An 11778-nucleotide genomic window follows, 5' to 3' on the forward strand; every position below is an offset into this window, starting at 1 on the left:
CTCCGTGTAGCCTTGGCTGTCCTGGAACTCACTCTGTAGAACAGGTTGGCCTCGAACTCAGAAATCCGCCTGCCTCTGCCTCCCGAGTGCTGGGTCTAATCCATTTTTAAGGCGATTATCGTTGCCGGGGAGAGGTTTGCTCTAGGGAATTGCTCAATCGCTCCTGCTCACTTGCTCACCTTGATTTTACCAAATTCAATTCCTGTTCTTGGAGATTTTTTATTTCTTTTTCTAGTTTTAAACTATGTAACCCACTAGATTGCTAGCACGCGAGGGATCTCGAAGACAGGCAGGGGCTCCATTAAACAAGTTCAAAGTTTCCTCCCCTCGGGTTGGCCCGGCCCTTCCCGCTCGCTCTCTCGCGAGACTCGGAAGCCGGAAGTTACAGGAAGGACTCGAACCTCGCCGGCGGCTCGGTTGGTGTTGGCGGGAGCCGGGCGGGCCGGCTGCCTGGTGTTCTCCGCTGTGCGGCCCGGGCTGCAGGTGCTCGAGGGTGGTGCTGTGGAGTTCCGCGGCCCAACGTCACGATGCGGGTGGCTGTGGCCGGCTGCTGCCACGGCGAGCTGGACAAGATCTACGAGACTCTGGCGCTGGCGGAGCGGCGCGGCTCGGGACCCGTGGATCTCCTCCTGTGCTGCGGCGACTTCCAGGCGGTGCGCAACGAGGCCGACCTGCGCTGCATGGCCGTGCCGCCTAAGTACCGCCACATGCAGACCTTCTACAGGTGAGGGGCGCGCGGCCGGGCCTCGCGTGGGGTTCCAGGTCCTCCTGCAACAGATCGCGGTGGCTGTTGGGACCGGGAGCTTAGGCAATGGCCCTGGCCTCCTCTCTGTGCACATCTGGCTCTTCTCTGGGACCCGGGGTGACACCAGCAGGTTTAGATACTTTGGATTTGCCAGAACACGAAGATGAGTTGATCTAATGATCTAGTTTTCCCCGTGACCTGCTGTGTGCTTGGCTGGGTTCTAGAAGCCCAGCCTTGCACTTCACAAAGTTCTTGATCTCAATGCATGTGTGCTCGACACTCAAGATTAATAATTTATTCTTAAGGGCAGGGATGGGAAGATAGTGGGGACCGTTTGATCGTGGTTTTTATTTTTATTTATTTAATTTTTTTTGAGCTCGGCCTTTTCCTTCTGGTCCTCTTGCTTTTTCTGCTGTGCTTCGTTTGGTTCCTGACAGCTTTACCGTTATGTTGTAGATATTACTCTGGAGAGAAAAAGGCCCCAGTTCTCACCATCTTCATTGGAGGAAACCATGAAGCCTCAAACCATTTGCAAGAGTTACCCTATGGTGGCTGGGTAGCGCCAAATATTTACTATTTAGGTATGTGTTTATATGCACTTTTTTTGGTCTTGTCAGCATCTGTACCAGCTGGGCAGCTTCTAGAAGACATGTAGTGAATGCCATTAACTTAAATAATCATGAGAATTGAGTTAAAATAAGAGACACTTCAAGTGATATCATAGTAAATCAATTATTAAATGGCCAGTCATGAACATACATCCATTTTTCTTCCAAAGGTTTAAATGATAGCTAACATGATGAAAAGTTTTTTCATTTGTAGTCTTCTTTGGTTTTTTTCTTATTAAATTATAATGGAAAATGCTAAACATACATGAAAATACCAAGTAGTTTAATAAATTTCTTTACTTGTTAACCTCAACACCTATTACTTTGTTCCACTCCCATATTTAAATATCTAGTATTGTTTAAATTTTTCCGGTGGGAGATGGCTGGGATGCCTTAAAGCAAATCCTAACAACTGGGTTATTTCATTTGTGTATTTTTAATTACATGTCTCCCCCTACCCCAAGACGTATTTATTTATCTACCATGTATACAGTGTTCTGACTGCATGTATGCCTGCAGAGCACCAGATCCCACCCATTATAGATGGTTGTGAGCCACTATGTGGTTTGGTGCTGGGAATTGAACTCAGGACCTGTGGAAAAGCATCCAGTGCTCTTAACCTCTGAGCCATCTCTCCAGCCCCTAAGTACACGACTCTTGAGTGATAGGTTTTTTTTTTTAGATACACGTAGTTCTGGTGCCCTTTAATACTAAAGTGAGTTAGTCGTCCTCTCCTGCCTTGTCCGTACTCATTTCTCTGCATGTCTCGGTTGTCAGATCTACAAACGGCTTGCTCGGGTAGGATCCGGTATTTGGTGTTCGGGACCCTGCCTCCTAGACGCTCTCCTTCCTTCCTTGTTTCTCTTCTTTTTCCTCTATGGTTTGCCTGTTGTAAGCAGTGGGGGTGATTGCCTTGTAGCATTTCCTGGGCTCTGGATTTAGCTGATTGGATTTACTATGATATCACTTGAAGTGTCTCTTATTTTTCACATTTTTCATCTTTTAAAGTTTTCAGGTCTTTTATCTCTATATAAGTGATTGTTTCTAGAATAATTTTCAGGTTTTTCTAGTGATGAAATCTTAACGTTGGGAATTTTGTTTCTCTGTCATTACTGATTTGCCATCTCTCAACAATCTCAGTATTATGAAGAGATGAATTTGGGCTGGGCATGTTTTTAATTCCAACACTGGAGGCAGAGGCAGGCTGATCTCTAGGAGTTTTAGGCCAGCCAGGTCTATGGAGTGAATTCCAGGTCACCCAGAACTGCATCATAAGACCTGTCTCAAACAAATGAAAAGAAAAGGTGGAATTGTCAGTTGAGTTGAAAATGAAAATGTAGAAATGTAATGCTCTTTGGACATTACACCTGTTGACTTGACTCCCACTGTGTAAGTCCATCACAGAGCATTGTCCTCTGTTGGGAACAAAATAAAAGGGGAGGGCGGGGGGCCCTGGGGAAAAAGGGGAGGAAACTGGGCCTAGCATCTGGCCGGAGTTCCCCTGTGCTTTGGGCAGGCAGGCGCAGGCATTGAGGAGCTGCATTGAGGAGCTGCGGGACGATTTCCCACAGGGCCCCGGGTAAGCATGCCTGACCCACGCAGCGGGGGTGGAAAAGGGGCAGTCCCCAACCAGGGACATACCTGGAGCTACCTTGGTAGCACCCCAGGGTTGCAGGAGAGAGGGAGGGAATAGGGGAAGAAGTTCCCAACACCGACTGGAGTGCGCAGTGAGCCTTGAAGGAGCAGAGCAGAGCAGAATCTCTATGGTTTAAGAGCTTTATTATAAGAAATGCAGGGAGAACATGTTCAGCTGGGTACCACAGCACACTGTTAGGTACCACAGTTCACCGTTTGCTTTTAACATCCTGTCTCTTCATCCTTTTAGAATCCACTTAGTTTCTTGTCCTATTGGTTCCAGGCCTACTCTGCCTTGTGGATCATCAGCATATAACAGTGTGTGAAGAGTGATGGCAAATACTTTCAAATGATTTAAGGACTGCATAGCATTTCAGGCTTCTAAAAGATTTATTTTCTTTTCTTAGTAGATTCTTTTCTGCTTATACCATTTTACTAAATTGCATAATTTTTCAGGCTTGGCTGGTGTTGTCAAGTACCGAGGAGTAAGGATTGGTGGCATCTCTGGCATATTTAAATCTCATGATTATAGAAAAGGTATTGTTCTGATGGAATTACTTTTATAGTTTAGAGCTTGCATGCCCTCTAGTAAAATAACCAAAACTTATAGTTTGACTTACCAGATTTCTTCTGTAAATGGTATTATTCTTAATTTTTTATTATAAGTATTTTATGGACAGGAAAATGTAGATGCTATATAGCATATCTATGTGTCCATGATCTAGTTTTATTTTTTCAGAATTTGACATTTTAATTTTGAAAAAAACTACAACAGTATAGGTATGGTTGAAGTTCATTGACTGGACTGTGGTATTCCTCTTTTTCCCCTCCGACAGCCAGGGAATCACTGTCTCCAGCTTGGTGTTTATCATTCACTTGGTTACTTCATGTCACTGCCGAGTGCACAGGATTCAGTGTGTTTTACACTTTGTATAAATTTATCTCACTGCTTGCATCTTTTTGCAACTTACGTGCTGCTTTAACGTGTTTTTGAAAACCAGGTTATTACTTACCAGTAATCTGCTCATTTGTATTTCATTGTTTAGACACACCGCAGTTACCTTTCATTCGACAGTATCAAAGTGATTTTTGGTTAGAGCAGTGGCTTACATTCATATAGATTTCACAAATTTCATGAGTTAAATTGACAACTTAAATGTGCATATTTAATGTAGCTGTTAATTGAAAGTCTACTTCCTCATCCTCTCCCCTCTGCTCTCCATGGTGCTAATCTGTTGGCATGGACTCCATACATGAGCAGGCTCTGTGTTCCATGGGCTATGTGAATGTAAATTTGGAAATTCTTTTGGAAAGACAATCGTAATATGGTTTATTTCTCTTCAATTTAAGGTCATTTTGAGTGCCCCCCTTATAATTCATCTACCATAAGGAGTATATATCATGTGAGAAATATAGAGGTCTACAAATTAAAACAGGTATGTGAGAAGTATATAACAGTAATTTGAAATAAATTTAATTTTGTAAATTTAAATTTGTAAAATGTGTTTGATTACATTAGCTTTGCAATATTTGATTAAACTCCCACCTTAGTGTTTCTCTTTGGGTAGGTTTTTGGAGGTTTATAGTTGAACAGATTTTAATTTTTTTTTTTTTTAAGATTTATTTATTTATTTATTTATATGTAAGTATACTGTAGCTCTCCTCAGACACACCAGAAAAGGGCATCGGATCCCATTACAGATGGTTGTGAGCCACCATGTGGTTGCTGGGAATTGAACTCAGGACCTCTGGAAGAGCAGTCAGTGCTCTTACCCGCTGAGCCAGCTCTCCAGCCCAAGCTTAGTATTTTTTATTATTTTCTTAAAGTAGCCTTAGATGAATTAACACAGAAAGCCAGATCATCAGTCAGCAAGAGGGGTGCATAGTTGGGGAGGGAGTTGCTTTTGGTTACTCTCTTTCTAAGGATTTTCTTTCTGTTTTTCTGTTCTTAAAGTTAAAGCAGCCTGTACATATATTCTTATCTCATGATTGGCCAAGAAATATATATCATTATGGAAATAAGAAGCAGCTTCTTAAGACCAAATCTTTTTTCCGCCAAGAAGTGGAAAACAGCACCCTCGGGAGTCCCGCTGCCTCGGAGCTGCTGGAGCACCTACAGCCCGCGTACTGGTTCTCGGCGCACCTTCATGTGAAGTTCGCAGCCCTGATGCAGCATCAGGTAGGACAGAAAACCAGACAGAGAACCCAGTTCACCTCTTAGGAGTTGCTTCCTCAGTACTCAGTGTGGGGAGAAATGAGCAAGCAATTACAAGCAGGGAGGGTGGGTGTGGGAGAAAGGGCTGAGGTGCTTGAGGGTACCTGGTTCAGAGTGGTAGACTGGGGTTGCTCTAGTTTTCGAGAGGGAAAATTTCCAAAGAACTGCATGGTTGAGCTGAATCTAAAGTGCCAGGAGGAAATAGTCTATGAGTGTTTTAATAGCGGGACCATCATGTTTGAAGACTTAAAGGTCCCAGAGCATAGCTCCTGTCCCTGAGGTGTAGAGACCGGTACAGCTGGAACAGAACCAGAACTGCTTCTGGGCAGTGCTCAGGTACTTATTCCTTCTAGAGTAGGTCCACGTTAGAAAGGGCCTTAGAGAGCTGGAGGGATGGTTCAGCATTTAAGAACATTGGCAGTTCTTCCAGAGGTCCTCAATTCAATTACCAGCAACCACATGGTGGCTTAGGACCATCTCTAAAGGATTTGGTGCCCTCCTCTGGCATGTAGTTGTATATGCAGACAGAGTATTCCTACATTTTTTTTAAAAATACATAAATTTAAAAAGGGAGGCTCAGGGATATTTCCAAATAAAACTGTTTCCGGAGCATTGTACCTCCAGTGCAGAAGGGTTTGCTCCAGTAGTTTTGGGAAGCATTGCGTGTCACCTCCACAAAGACAGTGCCCATTGAGCCACTAGACCGCTGAGAAGGTCTCCAGAAACAGAAATCTCCAGCTGCTGACCCTATATTTTCTAGATGGTTTCCTTATGGGATACTTCAGGAGAAAACAAGCATTTTGGTTTAAAACTCTAGAAGGTGATAGGAAAGTTGGAGACGGATGGAACCAGGTAGTGGTTCTAGAAAGATTCATTGGCAGGTTTGTGTGGATTGGAGTGATGGAAATCAGAGGCATGGTGCTCCATAGCAAAGTAGGAGGTCCAGCCAAAGCAAAGAACACAGAGAATGAAGCAGATGCTAGAGAGATTGGAAGCAGAGAAATAAGGATTTGTTGGAAGAGGGGAGTTCAGGATGACAACCAGAGGGTTTTTTGGGAAACCATTTAGAAAATGCAGCATTAACAGTTGGGAATCTCTTGACATCTTCTACAGAATTTCTCAGTGTCTTTAATACAGTAATGAGCACTTTTTAGAGAGGAATGTGATGTGTAACTCTTCCTGAACTTTTTTCCTACTTTAACAACATGCCTGAGATAGTTTGTATGTGAAGATACTCCCGAAGCCCTTTGTGCCGTGGTTCTACACAAGAGTAAAGTCACACCTCCACTTCACCTGTGGCCTCTTAGTGATCATGCTCGCTTGATGATGTCCGAGCACTCCTGTAGACACTGTCCACATCTGCCTGCTTGTTTTAGTTCTTAAGTGCTGCTGGCATTCCTGAGTTTTGTTTTTTTCTGTGGGGGGTCTCACTATATAGACCAGGCTGGCCTTGAACCCCGATCTGACCGTCTGCCTTCTACATGTTGGGATTAGAACCTTGGGGCACCTTCCCTGGCCAGCGTCTGCATTCTTTTTTTTTTTTTTTTTTGGTTTTTCGAAACAGGGTTTCTCTGTATAGCCCTGGCTGTCCTGGAACTCACTTGGTAGACCAGGCTGGCCTCGAACTCAGAAATCCACCTGCCTCTGCCTCCCAAGTGCTGGGATTAAAGGCCTGCGCCACCAGGCCCGGCCAGCGTCTGCATTCTTATTGCTGCTTTCCTCAGCACCATCTTCTGCTGTCATCCTCAGGAGCATCGTCTCTGCAGCACTGATAGCTTCAGTCCTGTTGAGTGGCTCATCAGCCTCCTTTAACTTGCCAGTGTTCTGTTAAACCTTTCACCTTTTCTCAAAACCGTCTTGTTGCCAGACACTCCCATATCTCTGGGCCTCCTATTAGTAACACATCACTCACCACTCCAGGACTGATTCTTGTCTTTTCCCTACCTGTCCTTTCCTGTTTTTAGTCAGTCACTTTTGTCCTGCTTATATATTGTGACCTTCATACTTGGGCTATCTCCCTCTGTCTTCTTCTATTGATTCACTTTTGAGAAAAATAGTTTTATTGGGGTATAATCTACATATAAAGATTAACACTTCTTAAAGATATAATTCAATAATTTTAAGTAAACATCCACAGTTGTATGAATATGAATACCACAGTCCAATTTTGTTATTGGCTTTTTTTTCTTAATTTTTATTAATTTAGTAGTTTATTTTATAAATGTGAGTACACTGTCAATTTCCTCACACACACCAGAAGAGGGCATCAGATTCCATTACAGATAGCTGTGAACTGTCATTGTGGTTGCTGGGAATGAATTCAGGACCTCTAGAAGAGCAGCCAGTGCTCTTAACCACTGAGCCTTCTCTCCAGCCCCTTGTTATTGGGGTTTGTTTGTTTGTTTGTTTGTTTTTGAGACAGGGTTTCTCTGTGTAGCCCTGGCTGTCCTAGAACTCACTTTGTAGACCGGGCTGGCCTTTAACTTACAGAGATCCACCTGCCTCTCCCTCTGGAGTGTTGGAATGAAGGGCATCCGTGACCATTTAGCTCACAGACACTGTGTCCATCACATCCCAGACTCTATTGTGCCTGTTTGTAATCAACTTTGCATCTTTAGCTGTAGACAACCACTGATTTGAGTTGTGTTTCTTCTGATTAATTCATGTAAAAAGAATCACAAAGTACAGCTGTTCAGCGGCTAGTTTCTGTTGTTTGTTCGTGTGAATCACTTGTGTAAGGTATGTCAGTGTTTGACGACATCATGATCGTCATCCCCATCTCAGTGTTTGTTTTGAATTATGGAAGAAATGGCAGCCAACAGTAGTTAATACTTTCCACATCATTGCCCACGTGAGTGCAGACTGCCTTCCCCTTTTCTCTTCTCTTCTTATTTATTTATTTTCTTTTTCACTTGGTAGTCATTCTTTTAAAATAGAATTAGGAGCATGTGTAAGAAGTATTATTTCTCCTCTATTCAACGTATGAATTACTTGTTGTGATGTTTTAACATTCTTCCATCGTGGCTTGTGTCATCTAGGCCACAGATAAAGACCAAGCAGGCAAGGAAACCAAGTTTTTAGCCTTGGACAAGTGCTTGCCACACAGAGATTTTCTTCAGGTAAGAACAACATGAGTCATTTTACAGAAGTTTTACTCTTCCAGTGATTTTAAAGAGCTAGCTACTTCCAAATTTATTTGTGCTATTTATAATTTACATTTCCTGAGAATTCTTTGATGTTGCTTATGTTAACATTTTAAAATTTAATTGATTTAAAATGATTAGACTGTAAATATAAATTTTCCGATTTTGTCCTCTAGGTGTTAGAGATAGAACATGACCCCAGTGCTCCTGAATACTTAGAGTATGATGTTGAATGGCTTACTATTCTCAGGGCCACTGATGACCTGATTAATGTGACCGGGGGCCTGTGGAATATGCCTGAAGACAATGGTCTGCACACAAGGTGCGTCTGCTCCCTCAGAGCTTGCCTTCTGCACTGCATGTGCAGTTTGGTCTCTCGTCTGTGTTGTGTTCTGGTTCCTGAGGAGTTTGCTTGTCTGCAGAGCGGAGGGAGGGGCGAGGTGACAATGGTTTTGGGTTCTGAGCATCTGGCAAGCTTCCTAGCATGTGCCTGCTTGATGACCTACCACACTGTGAGCTGTAGTGGTTCCTCTGGTCTCTGATTTGGGCCTAACTTAGGGATTTATACCCCTTGGCTCTGGCACGCACTGGCCATGAGACCCCAACTTTGTACCCACAGTTGACTATTACATTTATTCTAAAGAATCTTTGCTAAGTTAATTATAATTTTATCATGTGGGTTTTTTAAATTTTTATTTTATGCATATAGGTGTCTTCCCTGCGTGAATGTCTGTGCATCATGCATATGCCTGGCACTGACAGAGGTCAGAACTGGGAGTCAATCCCTGGAACTGGAATTACAAATGGCTGTGAGCTGAAATGTAGATGCTGGGAATTGAACCCAAATCCTCTGGGAAAGTAGCCTGTATTCTTAACCATTGAGCCATCTCTGCAGCTCTTATGTACAATTTTTCTTTTGTTTTTTTGACAGGTTTCTCTGTGTAGCCTTGGCTGTCCTAGAACTTACTCTGTAGACCAGGCTGGCCTCAAACTCAGAAATCCACCTGAGTGCCTCTGCCACCTGAGTGCTGGGATTAAAGGCATGCGCCACCACTGACCAGCTTTTATGTAGAATTTTTAACATTTTTTTTTTTTTAATCCTTGTATCCGGAGTCCATACTTAGGTTTCATTGCTTACTGTTTGAAGGTAATAACTTGTATAAACCAATTGCTCTGATTGTTACAGGTGGGATTATAGTGCAACGGAAGAAACTATGAAAGAAGTAATGGAAAAGTTGAACCATAACCCTAAAGTCCCCTGTAACTTCAGCATGACAGCTGCTTGTTATGATCCCAGTAAGCCACAGACACAAGTACAGCTGGTTCACAGGATCAATCCGCAGACTACTGAATTCTGTGCCCAGCTTGGCATCACAGACATTAATGTCATGATTCAGAAGGCCAAAGAAGAGCATCATCTGTGTGGTGAATATGAACAGCAGGGTGATCTGGGGACTGATGAGTCTGAAGAGGACCGGAGTGAATACAACACAGACACGTCTGCCCTGTCCTCCATTAATCCAGATGAAATACTGCTGGATGAAGAAGAGGAGGAGGAGGAAGCTGTAAGCGCTCGCAGTGACATGAATACACTTTCTGTGGAACCTTCTTCTGATCAAGCTTCTGACCTCTCTACAAGCTTTTCTGACGTCAGGAACTTACCAAGTTCCATGTTTGTGTCCTCTGACGATGCATCCCCCTCTCCACTAGCTGGAGAGGGGAAATCTGGTGAAGGAGTGGAGTCTGGGGATGAAAAAGACTTAGCTGAGTTTCCTCTGAAGAGGCTGAGTGGTGAACACGAGCCTGAACAAAGGAAGAAAATAAAGAGGAGGAACCAGGCCATCTACGCTGCAGTAGATGATGAGGATGCTAATGACGAGTGAGACGGAGGCCTGGACTGTGATAAATATAGGGGTGTGATTTCCAGACCCTATTTTTCGGGCAGAATTTCTGATTTATGACTGTACTTTATAATAATGAAATGATGGAATTTTGGTTATAAGCTCTGTATTTAGATGTATGTTTGTATGATTCAGATATAGACATATTAAAATTTCATATGAAATTTGATTGATGACCATTTTTAAGACATTCACTTCCATAGTTTTCAGCACTTACTACACATGAATTTTGAGAAACACTGTTCTCTAAGATGGGGCTATGAAGATTTTGTAAATTAAATGCCACTTAATTGCTGAAATTATCCTATTGGCTCTTGTATATTACATTTTGACTGAATTTTCATGTAACTTTGGTACCTATATTCAAGTTATCTTGGGATTGTGCAGTTTAATATTAAATGATATTAATATGTAATTGTTCAGTGTTAATTACATCTAATAAGAGTGTATAAATGCTGTCCATCCTGCCGCATGATAGATCAATCGATGGTAGCAAAGTCTTTTCAGAGGTCCATGTGGAACAGCTCTTGTCTGGAGTCCCAGCACAGGGGCTGCCTGGGGAGATGGCCCTGGCCCTGGGAAGAGGAATCATGGGGTCTCAGGGTCTTTCTCATCCTGCACCACTCCTCATCCAGACACTAGGGAAGACCTGAAGTGGCTAGTGTCCATCTTGTCAGCATTTGACTTCAGGAAGCTTGGCAGCTTTGAGGCTTTTGTTTCCTTCCGGTTTCTTTTCACTTTAAAAGATTATTTTCTTTTTACATAGGTATCTGAAACTGATTTTTCCCCACTCTTTTGAATTCCACAAACCTGGATTGTGGTTTGCCCCAGAAAAGTCTTTTTTGTTTTTTTTTTTTTTCNAGACAGGGTTTCTCTGTATTGCCCTGGCTGTCCTGGAACTCACTTTGTAGACCAGGCTGGCCTCGAACTCAGAAATCCGCCTGCCTCTGCCTCTCAAATGCTGGGATTAAAGGCATGCGCCACCATGCCTGGCTAGAAAAGTCTTTTTAACAAGGAAAAGAACACTTGCATGCCTGAGGTATTTGGAGTATTGAGCTCCCCTGAAAGTACCTTACAGCAGAAAGTATAAGACAAACATTAGAATTAATATTAATAGCAAATACAAATTGCCCGGTGGGCCAGACCCTTAGTCCTAACACTCAGGATAACAGGCAGGCAGACCTAAGGTGAACCTGATCTACAAAGTGGGTTCCAGGTCAGTCAGGGCTATGTAGAGAGACACTTGTCTCCAAAAACAAAAAGTATGTAAATAGATGCAAAAAATGTTATTCTTACAACACTGTAAAAGCTTGGTGGAACGTATGTATGGTTGGAATTTCTTAGAAAACAGAATTTATTGATGCCAGTTGTGGCTGAAATGGATCAAATATATTTCCACAAAGAAGTTTACCAGAAAACTATTCCCATAAAATACCTGGTGGCTTTGTAACCTGAATGACAGCTTGCCACAAAGGCAGTGGACAGAGACAAGTTGAGTCCTTTAGTTATGTTCTAACCAGGTGATGGGCAA

General features: G+C 42.9%; 1 protein-coding gene across 1 annotated transcript; it reads left to right on the forward strand.

The window, feature by feature from the left end:
* Positions 1 to 400: 400 nt before the first annotated feature.
* Dbr1 (debranching RNA lariats 1) lies at positions 401 to 10663 on the forward strand. Its single transcript, XM_021207351.2, has 8 exons — positions 401 to 724; positions 1202 to 1326; positions 3445 to 3525; positions 4339 to 4424; positions 4943 to 5167; positions 8242 to 8322; positions 8523 to 8668; positions 9533 to 10663. Exons 1-8 carry the CDS (start codon positions 528 to 530, stop codon positions 10227 to 10229), a joined length of 1638 nt encoding a protein of 545 aa, XP_021063010.1. The 5' UTR covers positions 401 to 527; the 3' UTR covers positions 10230 to 10663.
* Positions 10664 to 11778: the final 1115 nt, after the last annotated feature.

Source organism: Mus pahari, chromosome 10 (assembly GCF_900095145.1).
Source record: "Mus pahari chromosome 10, PAHARI_EIJ_v1.1, whole genome shotgun sequence".
Lineage (NCBI taxonomy): Eukaryota > Metazoa > Chordata > Mammalia > Rodentia > Muridae > Mus > Mus pahari.